Source organism: Saccopteryx leptura, chromosome 2 (assembly GCF_036850995.1).
Source record: "Saccopteryx leptura isolate mSacLep1 chromosome 2, mSacLep1_pri_phased_curated, whole genome shotgun sequence".
Taxonomy (NCBI): Eukaryota; Metazoa; Chordata; class Mammalia; order Chiroptera; family Emballonuridae; genus Saccopteryx; species Saccopteryx leptura.
The window spans coordinates 238,034,709-238,050,533 of record NC_089504.1 but is presented as its reverse complement, the minus strand read 5'-3'; the positions used below and the strand labels follow the sequence as shown (position 1 = coordinate 238,050,533).

Below are 15,825 nucleotides of genomic sequence, written 5' to 3'. Positions count from 1 at the left end.
AAAAGGTAGAGAACTAACACGTAAAAGACATTCCTGGCATAAAAATAAAATATCAAAGATGCACAGAAGCTAATAAAATTGGCTCTCTCTATGGCCAGGAAACCGCCAGAGGTCAAAGCAGGGGTATAATTTTCAGGATACATCCTCTTGGATCTTTTTTTTTTAATATGTGAGTGTATTTCCTATACAAAGCTTGTTTGTTTGTTTGTTTTTTACCAAGAAGTGACTTGACTAACAGCCTGGCCGGGTAGCTCGGTTAGAGCATTTTCCTGATACTCCAAGGTCGCGGGTTCCACCCCAAGAAGGGCACATACAAGAATCAAGCAACGAATGCATAAATAAGTGGAACAACAAATTGATCTTTATATATATATATACACACACACACACACACACACACACACACACTAAAAAAAGAAGCGGCTAACAATTGTAGCTCAATAATAGGATGTTGTGATTCATGAGTCAAAAGACTTTTCAGATCACCAATTAGCAGCAGACACCCCTAAGGCAACCCTGAACTTTAACCATACATTTAAAGATCAACTGTTTCCTCTCTTCCAGTACATAAACCAGTAGTTTTTGTGTCTCCTGGGAGGGGAGTGGAGCCAACCACACTCCACCAGAGCTTCTCAGCTGCCACTTATTACATGAAAACCCCTGAGGCAGCACCAATTACCCAATCAGCTCTAATTACACCCAATATCACAGTTCCACAGCCATCTGAGCTGTTTCCACGCACTTCCCACTTCCCCCTATTCCCATGGCAGCCGAGCCCTTAGACATATCCCTTTGGTGCAGGTTTTTATAAAGCTGACTGGTCAAAACAACAGGCAATCAGGGAAGAGTCTTCTCTGAAAACCCTCCAGTGCAATTCAGCCCCAACCTTGAGTTCAACAAAGGGGGTAGGAACTCACCATCCTCTGAAGCCATGAGCAGAAACTTCTCAGAAGTGAAAATCTGCTTCTTCTCATCCACAACCAGCTGCCAGAAACTGCTCAGCTTGGCCTCTGCACGAAACAAGAGGTCAGCCTATGACACTACTCACCATGTCCACCAGGGCTGGTCCCCTCCATCCTGAAGCTACCAGGGCTAGCTTTGCTGACAGACCCTCCACTTCAGGGACAGGTCCCTGCTAGGCTCTCTGCCCGTCCCGGCCTGAGAACTGACCAGTCCTTCTGGTATCATCACCCACATGAAAGCCTTCAGCGGCTCCCTGCTGCCCATCAATTCTCACCAGGCCCAGCACCAGGCTGAAAGATTAGAGGCTCACACATGGTGCTCGCCCTGCACCCTGACTAGGGCTGCTCTGAACCCACACTGGGCTTTCCCTTCCAGCTGGTAAAATCTTTCCAGGCCCTCGTTCCAATGCTCCCTCCTTCATGAAGCCTTTCCTAATACCCAGCCGATAAACTAAAAGCAATCCCTCCTTCAAAATGGCATTAATGCCACATTATGCCTTAAATGACATATTTTTACATTTCCTCTCTCCCACTAGAGAAAAGCAACCTGAAATTTACTGAAGTCATACCCCACCCCTGTAGCCCAGGGCCTTGGCATATACAGAGATGGCACAGGATACAGCATGAAAAGAGACCCTGACCAGGCGGTGGCGCAGTGGATAGAGCATTGGACTGAAATGCGGAGGACCCAGGTTCAAGACCCCGAGGTCGCCAGCTTGAGCGCAGGCTCATCTGGTTTGAGGAAAAGCTCACCAGCTCAGACCCAAGATCGCTGGCCTGAGCAAGGGGTTACTCGGTCTGCTGTAGCCCCATGGTCAAGGCACATATGAGAAAGCAATCAATGAACAACTAAGGTGCCACAACGAAAAACTGATGATTGATGCTTCTCATCTCTCTCCGTTCCTGTCTGTCTGTCCCTATCTATCCCTCTCTCTGACTCTCTGTCTCTGTAAAAAAAAAAAAAAAAAAAAAAAAAAGAAAACAGTATGAAAAGAGATGAACTCCGTTTCTAACCACAGGAACAAGTTCAGGTATGTCCACTGGAAGAGAAGGTAGACTAGAGAAATCATGGAATACCATGTAGCCACAAAAAAGAATGAGAAGGCCCTTTTTGTTATACTCATTTGGAATCTTTTCCAAGTCACATTCTGTATATCACACAGCATATATAGTATGTGACAGGTGAAGGAGGGCAGTGACAGAGGCCCTGGCAGAATTCCCGTCACCTAATGTGACTCTTAGGCTCATCCCAGCACATGACAACTGCCCTGTGGCCAACCCAGTAATGGCCCAGCTGGCCCTTATAAAACCCTGAACATCAAGATATCCTCCCTCCTGGGAAGGACTCAGAACAAGGCCCTTGCCCTGCCACCTTCCTGGTCATCTCCTGACTCTTACCAGCTTGGGAATCAGCCACCGAAAGCTTGGAGAGCAGCAAGGCTGCGGCGACCCCTTCAGTGACTGTGGGAACCTGAGTGCTTTGGGAGGCGGCCTTCTCCACTGTCTGGATGAGCAAGGGCAGTAAGTCTAGAGCCTGCAACAGCGTGTCACCTGTGGAGAGAGTAGCAGCACCTTACAGACACCCGGATCCTCAGAAATAACAAGTTACACAAAAAAGGAGCTATCTACCCAGGACTGAACTAGCTGACTAAAACCCTTTAGTTACCTTGTGAAATATCATGAAGAACTGGAATCAAGAATCTGGGGCTTAAATGAAATTCTACAACCATCAAGTCAGAGCTGGAAGGGTCCTTACTAATCCAATAGCGCAGCTATTCATTTGGTGGATAAGGAGACAAACTGAGAGAGGTTAAGTGAGTTGCTCATGGCCACACAGCAGGTTTGAGATAGAGCCAGGGCCAACCTCAAGCCTACTGATTTGTTTCTGGGGCTCTTCGCCCATACCAGATGACCTGTGGACCCAAATTCCAAAACCAGAACCAATCTGTTGACCTACGAACTAAAGCCACATTTTTTTTTGAACATTTTTTTCTAATTTTATTTATTCATATTAGAGAGGAGAGAGAAAGGGAGAGAGAGAAACAGAGAGAGAAGGGGGAGGAGCAGGAAGCATCAACTCCCGTATGTGCCTTGACCAGGCAAGCCCAGGGTTTCAAACCGGCGACCTCAGCATTTCCAGGTCGACGCTTTATCCACCGCACCACCACAGGTCAGGCAAGCAACATTTTTTTTTAAATAGTAGAAACCAAAAAATAAATAAATAAATAAATAAAAATAGTAGAAACCTGTTAAAACTATAGCTAAATCTACATTAATTACTAAACTGGCATATCTAAACATTTCATAATAAAACAAGCATTTCTTTTATCCAGATGATGTCATGAATTTGAATCCAAGAAATGTTTATTTTAAAGGTTTTATACTATGTATGTATACTATTTTAAATTATGTGTTTATATTATATGTATATATAACTATTTTATACTATTATAAAAAAACAACTCATTCCTCCACGATTTCAGATAACATAGTGCCAGTTCTGGTTCTGGGTCCTCTCAAAATAAAGCTTTGTCCTTTAATGGTCTAAGAAGGGGTAGAAGTCAGAATCAGTTACGAAGATTGGGCTCTGATTCTGGGATTCACGGATGACTGAGCCGACGCTCCCAGAGGCTCAGGAAGAATCATACACACATTAGCTGGACGGAAGCGGAAAGCCTGGAATAGTGACTGCCCTGCAAATCCAGTCACCTCAGTAGGAGGCAACTCACCTCGGAAGCAGGCCAGCATGCACTGCAGGTAGGCATGCCTCACTGCAGAGGTGGAGGTCTTAAGGCTGAAGGCTTTCTTGAACCATTCGGTGAGCTTCTTGGGCACTTCTGTGGTGAACCGATTACACCAGAGAGCCAGGACAGAGACGGCGTGCACCAAGGTGCCTTCATGAACTAGGGCAGGAAGTAGAAGGGCAGTCAGTCCCCACCTCAGGCCAGCCGCACACAAAAGCAAGCAGGAGTACAAGGGAGCAGGATCAGGGATGCTCTGGGGCAGGTGTGCCTTTGGGAGCGGTTTGTGGCAGGCTCCAACTTGAATTCCAGGGTCAAGGGTGGGTCCAGACTGATCCTCACCATACTGCACAGAGTTACCTTCTTGCTGGAGGAATGGGATGAACAGCTCAGCCACGGTCCCATTCAAGACTTGACTGGAAGGACCAGACACCCCATGATGACTGACGCTCCCGATCCCTAAGAAGGTAAGAGGCTCCCTGTTCAATCCCTCATCAGCACAAAGCCAACACCATGTGAGTCTTCCTGCCCGCTGCCCTCCTCCCCAGCAGCCACGCCCCTCCTCTGGCCATCACTGACCCTCCTTCCACCCACTCTGCAGACATCCTGCCTCATACAAAAGCCAGGCCTCCCACTGACCTCCCCACAGGGCCCACCTGCCAAGCAGGCAGGAAGCAGAGTCCTGGGAGCCAGGCTGAGATGTCCCAGAATGTCAGAGGAGACAAGACCCAGAGAAGGACTCGCCTCATCTAACAGTGACATTAGACCTCATCTGCTACCACACTTCCCAGGGCCCGCGGAGAAATCCTGTACCTGAGAGGACACTGATCTTCTGGGCGACCACAGTCAGCTTTCCCTCAGAGCCTGGAAGGAGAAATGGCAGAGTCAAAATCACATCTGCCACATTTCCCAAGTGTCATATACATGACACAAGGTACAGTTTCTGATTCCAGAGCAGCCTTTCTACTGTGAAGCTGGGTTTAACATAATATTTACTAGCTTTTTTTTTTTTACTAGAAAGATATGTTCTTACAGAAAATCTGAGAAACAAACAAACAAACAAAAAAACATTTAAAAATACCCGTGTTCCCACTACCCAAAGATATGACCAACATTTTGGTGTATTTCCCACTAGTTTTTTACAACTATGTATACAATATATACACTTAAAAACAAACAAACTGAGGCCCTGGCCGGTTGGCTCAGTGGTAGAGCGTCGGCCTGGCGTGCGGAAGTCCTGGGTTCAATTCCCGACCAGGGCACAGAGGAGAAGCGCCCATCTGCTTCTCCACCCCTCCCCCTCTCCTTCCTCTCTGTCTCTCTCTTCCCCTCCCGCAGCCGAGATCCATTGGAGCAAAAGATGGCCCGGGCGCTGGGGATGGCTCCCTGGTCTCTGCCTCAGGCGCTGGAGTGGCTCTGGTCGCGACAGAGCGACGCCCCGGATGGGCAGAGCATCGCCCCCTGGTGGGCATGCCGGGTGGATCCCGGTCGGGCGCATGCGGGAGTCTGACTGCCTCCCCGTTTCCAGCTTCAGAAAAAATACAAACAAACAAACAAACAAACAAAAAAAACAAACAAACTGAGCCCGACTAGGTGGTGGCGCAGTGGATAGAGCTTCAGACAGGGATGCGAAGGACCCAGGTTCAAGACCCCAAGGTCGTCAGCTTGTGCGCGAGCTCATCTGATTTGAGCAAGGCTCACCAGCTTGAGCCCAAGGTCACTGGCTCAAGCAAGGAGTTACTTGGTCTGCTGTAGCCCCATGGTCAAGGCACATATGAGAAATCAATCAATGAACAACTAAGGAACCGCAGTGAAGAACTGATGTTTCTCATCTCCCTGTCTGTCTGGCTGTTCCTATCTGTCCCTCTCTCTGACTCTGTCTCTGCCACAAAAAAAAAAAAAAATCTGAGATCATCCATCCATACCGCCCTGCGTGTATGTGCTTCTGTTACTTTACACATTCACATTCTGCCTTGAGCCCACTCCTGGCCACACAGCCTTGCCATGAGCAGACTAGGAGCACCAAGCCCCAGACAGATCCTGGGGAAGGCGGAATGTCAGGGGCCACACCTCCGCCGTCCCCGCGGCCACAAAGGTCTGCTCACCTCCGAGGATAGCAAACAGGTGCCTGGTCAGGGCTTCCATGGCCGAGGAGTCACTGCACTGGTGGGCCAGGTTCCGCAGCGCCAGCACGGCCTCGTCCATCAGGCGGGAGCTGTTGGACTTCAGCTGACCTGGACACATAGACAGTGCAGATCAGCTGCCGAATGCTGAGTATCTGGGCGTTCCCAACTCTTCAATCCCAGTTCTAGTTCTCATTGTAAAGGATCTCAGGGACAAAACTATGCAAATGTACTTTAGGTTAAAGCCTCATTTCTAACCTGAGCTGTCCCCTTCCTTGTTTTCTAGAATAAGGAAGGACAAGTACAACCAAAACCCAATGAGCCATTCTAGGGGCTGAAGAGGGGTCAGGATACTCACTAGCCAGTCCTTTCACAATGTCCAGGGCATACTGGCTGAGGTCAAGAGTCACTGATGCCAGTAGACTGGAGATAGCTGTGGGACAGAAAGCACAGATCATGTCAGTCTCACCTATAGCACCCATCTTTGCCCTATTCCCCACAAATGCCATCAGGCCTACTGTCTAGCCACACAGAACTGTGACCACACTGCATCTCTGTATGGCCACATGAGTGGTCACACATTTGTCCCAAAGCTCTGCTGTAAAGCTCTATACTGCCCCATCCCAATCAGCAAAAAAAGTGTCTCTCCAACATTCCATCTACACATTTTAGCAAGATAAGCAAGATAAATTAGGGCAGAACCTCAAACCTCATATCCTGTGGTTTCAAATACCACCTCCACACCAAGTCCAAACTATCTAGAGCAGAGGTTGTTAACATGCATGGTCTTCAGAAAGGTCTTAGATCTTTAAAATTGTACGCAGGCCTGGCCTGTGGTGACGCAGAGGATAAAGCATGGACCTGGAATACTGAGGTTGCTGGTTTGAAACCCTGGGCTTGCCCAGTCAAGGCACATATGGGAGTTGATGCTTCCTGCTCCTCCCCTGCTTCTCCCTCCCTTCTTTCTCTCTTCTCTAAAATGAATAAATAAAATCTTAAAAAAATAAAATAAAATTGTACACAGTATTCTAAGCTGATGGGCTTTTGTGCCTTCTTCTGGCAAGAGGGCCCATGACTTTCCACATACTCTAAAAGGGTTCCTGATCACTCTCCCGAAGTCCCAATGAGGTAAACACAGTGCATGCATCCCTCATACCCACCCCCAACGCTTCCTACTGCCAAGTACCAGGGATGCTGCTTATCAGGAATCTGTCTCCCTCCCACTGTCCCATCTGGCAGCAACCTACTTTCAATAACATTCTCTGGACTCCTCAGTAAGGACTTCTGGATGGTGGGCAGTATCAGATCCTTAAATTCCGAGTGGGACATGTACCGGAGCAGAGGGGCACAATTATCCTACAGAGAGAAAGGAGTCAGGCTCCCAGCCCTCACAGGAACAGAACAAGAATAAAGGACAGTTCTGAATCAGAATTTAAAGTGGGACTGAGCTGGTCTGGATGAGCAAGCCCCACCTCCCACTCACCAACAGATACTTCTGAGGCTTTACTTTGCTCATCAAGATGTTCTTCACATAAAAATCCAGCAGGGCACTCTAAAGAATACAATCACCTGGTTAGACCTTGACACTCTGAGTGTCTCATCCCTGGTCTAAGAGATCCCCCCCGTGGGAGTGTTTCCAAAAAAATACAAAGGGTGCCCCAAATTCTACAGTATCAAGTGCAGAGGTGCCACTGGACATGCCACTCCCCATTTAAAACCTTCCATGGCTTTCCATCATTCCTGGGATCAAGTCCAAAGTCCTTGGCATGGCTCCCAAGGCCTGCCTGCTACCCGGCCAGCTACATCTCACACTCTCTACCCCACTCAAGACACTCCAGCCCCACTGGCCTCCTCCCACAAGCTGCTCTCTGTCCCAAGTGCTCTTCCCCACCTCTCAACCTTGCTAAGGCCTATTCATGCTTTATGTTCCTTCCCTAGAGACGTGTTCCCTAACTCATAACCTAAGTAAGGTCCCTAGTTACAGAGTATCCTAGCTTCCTGCATTTTCCCTTTGTAGGGCTTATCACAGACATAACTGGGACAAGGATCACAGCTCCTGGGCTAACTACTGCATCCCCAACACCAGGCACAGTGTTTGGTGCATGGCAGCTACTCAACCGTGGGAGAATAAATGACCACATGAACAGGGAAACTGTCATCTTAAAACTGTCAGGATTGGCCCTGGCCGGTTGGCTCAGTGGTCGAGCATCAGCCTGGCATGCAGGAGTTCCGGGTTCGATTCCCGGCCAGGGCACACAGGAGAAGTGCCCATCTGCTTCTCCACACCTCCCCCTCTTCTTCCTCTCTGTCTCTCTCTTCCCCTCCCACAGCCAAGGCTCCATTGGAGCAGGGTTGGCCCAGGCGCTGAGGATGGCTCCCTGGCCTCTGCCTCAGGCACTCGAGTGGCCCTGGTTGCAATAGAGCAACGCCCCAGATGGGCAGAGTATCGCCCCCTGGTGGGCATGCCTTGGTCGGGCGCATGCGGGAGTCTGTCGGACTGCCTCCCCGTTTCCAACTTCAGAAAAATTAAAATAAATAAAATAAAACTGCCAGGATTCGCCTGACCAGGTGGTGGCGCAGTGGATAGAGCAGTGGACTGGGATGTGGAGAACCCAGGTTTGAGACCCTGAGGTCACCAGCTTGAGCTCAGGCTCATCTGGCTTGGAACAAAAAGCTCACCAGCTTGGACCCAAGGTTGCTGGCTCAAGCAAGGGGTTACTCAGTCTGCTGAAGGCCCGCGGTCAAGGTACATATGAGAAAGCAATCAATGAACAACTAAGGGCCTGACCTGTGATGGCGCAGTGGATAAAGCATCGACCTGGAATGCTGAGGTTGCTGGTTCAAAACCCTGGGTTTGCCTGGTCAAGGCACATATGGGAGTTGAAGCTTCCTGCTCCTCCCCCCCTTCTCTCTCTCCCCCCTCAAAAAAAATGAATAAATAAATAATTAAATGAACAACTAAGGAGTCGCAATGAAAAACTAATGATTGATGCTTCTCATCTCTCGCCATTCCTGTCTGTCTGTTCCTGTCTATCCCTCTGACTCTCACTGTCCCTGTAAAAAAAATAAAAAATAAATAAAATTTAAAAAAACTGCCAGGATTCAACCTGAGTCAGAGCTGGAGCAAAACTTTCCAACTCCTCAAAGTTCAAATTATCATGATGAAAGACCAGGGTCCCAAGTGAGAAAACCAACAAGTTCCAAGTGACACCAGCAGCTGGGACCACCAGGGCCAAAGCAGTTCCCCTCCTCCCTCCAGGGAGTCCACTTGCCTTGTGCTGGTTGACCACGTCCATCTCCTTGTGGCTCGTGCAGAACTGCACCAGCAGCCCCAGCATACCCGCATAGTTCTGGTTGGGCTCTAGGCTGAGAATGGCTGATAAGTACTGTTCCACCAGGCCAGGGTTCTGAAGAGGAAACGTGGACAGCAAGTGCATCAGATGGCCCCGGCACGTGCATGGAAGAAGCAAGGCCCACCACCCCCGCTGCCTCCTGTCACCTCCTTCCATAGCTTGGTGAGCTTCTTCACAGCCCCGTTCACGGCGTGCTTGTGGGAGCCACCCAGCACCTCCAGCAGGAGCAGGCACTGCACCTCCACCTGCCAGGACCAGGAGAGGCTCAGGTCAGGGCAGGAAATGGGAGGGGAGGTCTCACAGCCTGGCTAAGGCCTTCCTCGGACCTGCCCAGTCCTGGTTTGTCCCCTCCAGGCCTCTCCCATTCAATTCCGGCCAGACATTCTTCCCTCCGCCCATCTGGATGACACCTGTTCACTCAAGAGCATCATTAACCCTTTGAGTAGTGAGTATTTTGTTAACCCTTTAAGTGAGGACGTACATGAACGTTCGTACTACTCAAAGGGTTAATATTTGTAGAGCGCCCACTGTGAGTCAGGTAATGAAAAGACATGGAGACCTAGACAGACATGGTCTATGCTTTCATGTACAATACAGTCAAGAGGAAGAAAAGGATATGAAACAAACACATAAATGAATATATAATTCCAAAGAGGTTAAGTGCCACGCAAAGAAAGGACAAGTGTCTTCTTCCCTATATTTGTTGATCTGTCTTGACTTTTACTCTGTTAATTCCACAAATACTTTTTGAAACTGACTAAATGGCAGGCACTACGCTAGACACTGTGGGTACAGGAGAGGAGACCAACCGGTAAATAATCCCAGCCCGTGTGGAGCTCACTCCTGATCCAAAATGAAGCACATAACATGTACTCAACTAAAAAGACCTTTATGTGCCTCAAGTGCCAAATGTCACTGGTGAGCAGTGTGACCTGCCACCCTGAAAGGTGGCAGGTGTACAGAGTGGCATCTGCACAAACATAAGGAAAAGAGTAACTAGCCAGAAAAAGCCACAATGATTTACATCAGTGTATTCACTGGTTTACTGCCTTCTGGTCGTCTTCCCCTCTCTAGCCTGTCATGTTTCCACAAACAACATGAAAGCAGGGACCACGTTTCTCTTGCTCATGACTATATTCCGAGTGCCTAATACCATGTCTGACACACAGCGCCTCAAAGATGGTCAAAAAATCAATGATCGTTATTATATTGCTCTGTTGCCCATCCACCGAAGTCACACATCTCAGGACAATTCAAACTGCATGGTCACCCAACACCGGGGGTGCTTAAACACGCCCCAACTCTGTGCAGAGAGCTGACTACCACAATTCCAGAACTTACCAGTTTGTTCCAGATGTCCCCTTGCCGCTTGGCTCTCAAGGGAAAGACAATGCGCACGAGAAGGCAGGTCCAGGACAGGGCCAGCAAGGCGGCCGAGCCGCTACTCTTACTGTGGACGGGAAGAGCGGGCAGACAAGAGGCGAGCACAGAGCAGCAGCCCCCATCATAAGGACATATGGTCACCGCAAGGCCCTGCCTGCTATGGAGGGCCTTACCTTGACCTGCAACTGGGCAGAACTTGAAACCAGCCCCCCAGAAATCTCTGTGACAATTCAGGACAAAGAGTGCAGGCCTCATCAGCCAAACTACCATCTTCTTGCACTCACAACTATAAAAACAAAAACAGATGCTTTCTCCCATTCACTGCCTGGTGGGTATCTGGTTTCCCTCCTGCCACCCTGGCTCCTCCCTTCACTTCAATCAGCCCCAGCCAGATTGACAAAGGGGAAAGGGGAAAGGGACAGGCATGCTCACACCTGCTCAGTGCAGCTCACATGCACCAGATTCTCGTGAGTAGGACTCCATCAACCCCTTGTGAGCCACCATCTTTAAAACTTACCTGGGGACACCTGCTTTGGAGCCAATGCCTGAAGACTGCAGAGAGTGCAGAAGGTTCTTAGCAGTGGCTTCAGGCTGGGCCTCAGCCAACTGCTGAATGGCTGCCTGCAGGGCCCTGCGGGAGGCTGCATCTCTAGAAGGAGTGAAGGGGATAAGAGGAGAAGTGGACATGCAGACGTGGGGCAGGGGCAAGGTGGCTTTGGTCAAGTGCTAGTCTACCCCAAGAAAACTGGGTTGTACTGCATTCCAGAAGATCATAAATGATGAGATTAAGAAGTAACTAGACAAATCTACCTCCTCAGGAATTCTGGAAGTAGCTAATCAAGGCAAAGGAGCCATTACAGCTGAAGGGCAACACCTCCATTTAAGGAGTTTAAGGGCCTCACACCAGGCCAAGTGCTTTTGCATGCATGACTGATGCATGACATGGCAGGCACTGCTCCAGGCACCTCACACTGGCTGCCACCTGAGGCAGATAACAGCATCAGCCCATCGCAGATGAGGAAACTGAGGCACAGTGAGGCTAAGTGACTTGCCTGGGATCCAAAAGCTACGATGGGACACAGCCCAGATTGGACCTGGGCAGTCAGGCTCTAACCACTACCCTCTCCCACCACCTCTCCACATAAAGCACCCAACCTGGGCCTTTGGCTGGGACTCACCTGTATCGATGCAGGGTCAGGCAGAATAACTTGCAGAGCCCCTTCACTGCTCCCTCCGGCAGGTCTGAAAGCAGAGTATACACAGAACAGTCAATCAAAATGACTTCGTGAGCCTCGGCGTGAGCCAGGCATTCTATCAGACATGATCTCTGCAAGGCGTCAGGCTCAGACAGGTTCACAGCTTGAACCAGGTCACACAACCTGTGAGGGGCTGAGCCATGGCTAGACCATGAGCCCGTTGGACCCCAGAGCTGAGCCCTTCATCACTGACTGCTGCACTAGCGGCCTGGGACTGGAACGACCAGGCACAGGAGATGACGCATCAGCGAGTCTCAGGTCCAAGCACATGAAGCAGGACTGAGTGAGCGTCAGAGAGGCCTCGGGGCTGGGCCAGGCCAAACCACGCTGACCATCTGCATCTGGGGTTACACTGCACTGCAGAAGTCTTCAGCACCTCAGCCTGGATGAAAACATCTCACCCTACTCTGGTTAACTCACTTGGTTACCCGCTTCCCTAACAGAGGAAGAGACCAGAATAAAAATCACTGTGCGATGGTTTCTGCTCAGATTCGGAAAATTAGAAAGCTGAGAAGTAATGACTCCATTAGTGGGTAGATAACTTCCCACAATCAGCTTGCACATCAAAGGCTAGAAACGTTTTACCAATATAATTCACCCTGAACTGTAGAATTTCAGGCTGAGTAAAGAGCAAAATCTCCCTGAAAGGCCTTGAGAAGTTCATAAACCTCACCCATATACACACCGACCTCCTTACTCCATAAAATGGGAAAAAGTGTCGTATTCAGCAGTCATTTGGCAGGAAGAGCCATCCACTATGGTTCAGAAGCTGTGTACAGATAGTAACTTATCACATGACAGTGTTTTTTAGAACCCTATTGGGAAAAGTGACCAGAAAAACTTTTGAATGTGCCATAAAGTCACACTCTAAATAAAGCATTAAGACAAGGGAGACTCTCTTGGCCCTAGCCGGTTGGCTCAGTGGTGGAGCGTCGGCCTGGCATGCGGAAGTCCCGGGTTCGATTCCTGGCCAGGGCACACAGGAGAAGCGCCCATCTGCTTCTCCACCCCTCCCCCTCTCTTTCCTGTCTGTCTCTCTCTTCCCCTCCCGCAGCCGAGATCTATTGGAGCAAAAGATGGCCCGGGCGCTGGGGATGGCTCCTTGGCCTCTGCCCCAGGCGCTAGAAGTGGCTCTGGTCGCGACAGAGCGACGCCCCAGATGGGCAGAGCATCGCCCCCTGGTGGGCGTGCCGGGTGGATCCCGGTCGGGCGTATGCGGGAGTCTGTCTGACTGCCTCCCCGTTTCCAGCTTCAGAAAAAAGAAAAAAGAAAAAAAAAAAAAAAAAAAGACAAGGAAGACTCTCTTAAAAGCTCACAAACAGCAACTGATGTCACTTACACACCGCTTTAATAAGCATGGGTGTGTTACCAGGCGGCAGTTGATCAGAAGCAGCAGGTGAGCATTTTGGTGAAAGAGGTGTAGAAAGTGGACTCTTGACTAATAAGAAGTGAGAGCTGGCAGAAAGGGAGACCCAACTCTAGGGAACCCCGGTTCTCGAACTTCAGCAAACACAGCAATCACCTTCAGAGCTTGTTAAAACACAGGTGCTAGGCTCCGGCCCTGGCCGGTTGGCTCAGTGGTAGAGCGTTGGCCTGGTGTGCAGGAGTCCCGGGTTCGATTCCCGGCCAGGGCACACAGGAGAAGTGCCCATCTGCTTCTCCACCCCTCCCCCTCTCCTTCCTCTCTGTCTCTCTCTTCCCCTCCCGCAGCCGAGGCTCCATTGGAGCAAAGTTGGCCCGGGCGCTGAGGATGGCTCCATGACCTCTGCCTCAGGTTGCAACAGAGCATCGCCCCCTGGTGGACATGCCAGGTGGATCCTGGTCGGGCGCATGCAGGAGTCTGACTGCCTCCCCATTTCCAACTTCAGAAAAATAAAAATTAAAAAAAACACAAGTGCTGGGCTCCCCACCTCCCTGCTGGGGGAGGAGCTGAGAATTTGAATCTCAAACAAGTTCTGAGAGGATGCTGATGCTGCTGGCCTGGGGACCCCACTTTGAGAACCACTGCTGTACTGCAAAAACACACCAAAGGAAACTCAAAAACTAATCAGGATTGACTGTATGAAGGCAAATGAATCTTACACACCCCAGTACGCCACAGGACAGCCCTCAGTTATGACACTAAGTCAGGATGACTGTATGTGTTTATCATTTCCTAAAATGTGTTCCTCAGTCTCCAAACAGGTTTTCAAAAAAGGGGCAGGGGAGTGTTCAAAGAAAATATAGGCTTAAAGAAAGCTTAATAAAATTAAAACACCTTTCTGGAATATGTTGTAAATCTCCCAGAGGGCCTTGGAAAATGTGACATCTCCCACACTTCTCTGATGTTGAAATCCTTTCCTGGCCAATCACCTGCTATCCTCTTGCTGTGTTCTGCAGAACACAATTGGTGACCCAATCATAAAGAAAATGTGTTTGCATCTGGTAAATCACTTAAGAAAGACCTAGTATAGCCTGACCTGTGGTGGCGCAGTGGATAAAGCGTCGACCTGGAAATGCTGAGGTCGCCGGTTTGAAACCCTGGGCTTGCCTGGTCAAGGCACATATGGGAGTTGATGCTTCCAGCTCCTCCCCCCCTTCTCTCTCTCTGTCTCTCTCTCCTCTCTCTCCCTCTCTGTCTCTCTCATCTCTAAAAATGAATAAATAAAATAAAATAAAATGAAATATATGGGTAATCTTAAAAAAAAAAAAAAAAGACCTAGTATATTTTACAACTGTTTCCAATTGAAATAGTTAAAATGGTATAAAGCTTTGGTACCTACGTGGATAAACTCACCACTAATCCAACTGTTCCAATGCAGATTATAATAAGCAAATAGAGTTGTTACAAAGAGGGGAAGAGAAGGCCATGATTCTTAACAGAGGACACACTTATGTTGAAATGGACTCATCACTAGGCCATAAGGATGGAAAATAAATACCTTTTCCAGCAACGCATTTGCCCAGTTCACTGAGGATTTCTCTCCGTTCCTTCACACTGGCTGTCGTCACCTTCACTGCAAAACGCTTTAGTGTCTCAGAAACCTGTAAAGACCAAGTCCAGAGAGTTGCACCAGTCAGACTACAAAACAAGGAATGGGTATGTGCAGAATTCAGGGGCAAGCCTGCTGACCCAGGGCTTATCAGCCTCCACACTGCTGACACTTTGGACCAGATAACTCTTTGTGGTGGGGGGCTATCTTTATCAGCACTCCTGGCCTCCACCCACTAGAGCCCAGAAACAGCACTCCTCCGCTCTTTCCACCCCAGTTGTAACAATCCACATTGTCTACGGATGTTGTCAAATGTCTCCTGGGGGCAAAACGACCGGTGACTGAGATGTAGCTTTAACTCTACCAGCCAACTGGTCAATGTCACTTACTTACACTTGAACAAAAATAGGCAAGACAAAAGGGAAAAACCTCAGGACAGAAAATATCTGTTCAGAATTATGCAAACTCTAGTGAGGACCTACCATGTGCCATGTACGTTCCCACTATATTCTCACATAAACCTCCCACAAGGGGCACATCAGGACCCTGGCAAGTCAGAAGCGAGGCATAAACACAGTGGCTAGACCTGTGGTGGCGCAGTGGATAAAGCGTCAACCTGGAAACGCTGAGGTTGCCGGTTCAAAACCCTGGGCTTGCCTGGTCAAGGCACATATGGGAATTGATGCTTCTTGCCCCTCCCCCTTCTCTCTCTCTCTCTCTCTCTCTCTCTCTCCTCTCTATAATGAATAAATAAAATAAAAAAAAAGAAAACATTAAAAAAAAATAAAAAATAAATAAATAAACACAGTGGCTAAAGGGTGAAGAAAGGTTGAGATTGGATCCAGCTCTGCCTCTTAAAAGCTGTGGACATTCAGTCAAATTATGCCCTCCCTTTGGTCTATAGTTTCTCCATTGATAAATGCACACAAAAGCACCTACCTCATGTCTGTTACGGCTCATACAACTACATACACGTGAGATAACGTATGTAGAGCATTTACTCTCATCCCAAGCACAGAGCTGGCTACCACTGTC

At 49.0% G+C, this 15,825-nt stretch overlaps 1 protein-coding gene across 2 annotated transcripts in view; it reads right to left on the bottom strand.

The window, feature by feature from the left end:
- The window catches only part of GCN1 (GCN1 activator of EIF2AK4), a 61,314-nt gene that overhangs the window by 41,590 nt on the left and 3,899 nt on the right, over positions 1–15,825 (bottom strand). For both annotated transcript variants that reach the window (XM_066370787.1, XM_066370786.1), the window contains exons 2-16: positions 14,740–14,842; positions 11,741–11,804; positions 11,080–11,211; positions 10,521–10,629; positions 9,326–9,424; positions 9,099–9,233; positions 7,310–7,378; positions 7,074–7,182; positions 6,185–6,259; positions 5,809–5,937; positions 4,517–4,567; positions 4,064–4,162; positions 3,692–3,865; positions 2,361–2,513; positions 918–1,010 (exon numbers count right to left, since the gene is read on the bottom strand). In XM_066370787.1, the coding sequence (XP_066226884.1) occupies positions 918–1,010; positions 2,361–2,513; positions 3,692–3,865; positions 4,064–4,162; positions 4,517–4,567; positions 5,809–5,937; positions 6,185–6,259; positions 7,074–7,182; positions 7,310–7,378; positions 9,099–9,233; positions 9,326–9,424; positions 10,521–10,629; positions 11,080–11,211; positions 11,741–11,804; positions 14,740–14,842 (1,594 nt within the window). The remainder of the gene's footprint in view (positions 1–917; positions 1,011–2,360; positions 2,514–3,691; positions 3,866–4,063; positions 4,163–4,516; positions 4,568–5,808; positions 5,938–6,184; positions 6,260–7,073; positions 7,183–7,309; positions 7,379–9,098; positions 9,234–9,325; positions 9,425–10,520; positions 10,630–11,079; positions 11,212–11,740; positions 11,805–14,739; positions 14,843–15,825) is intronic.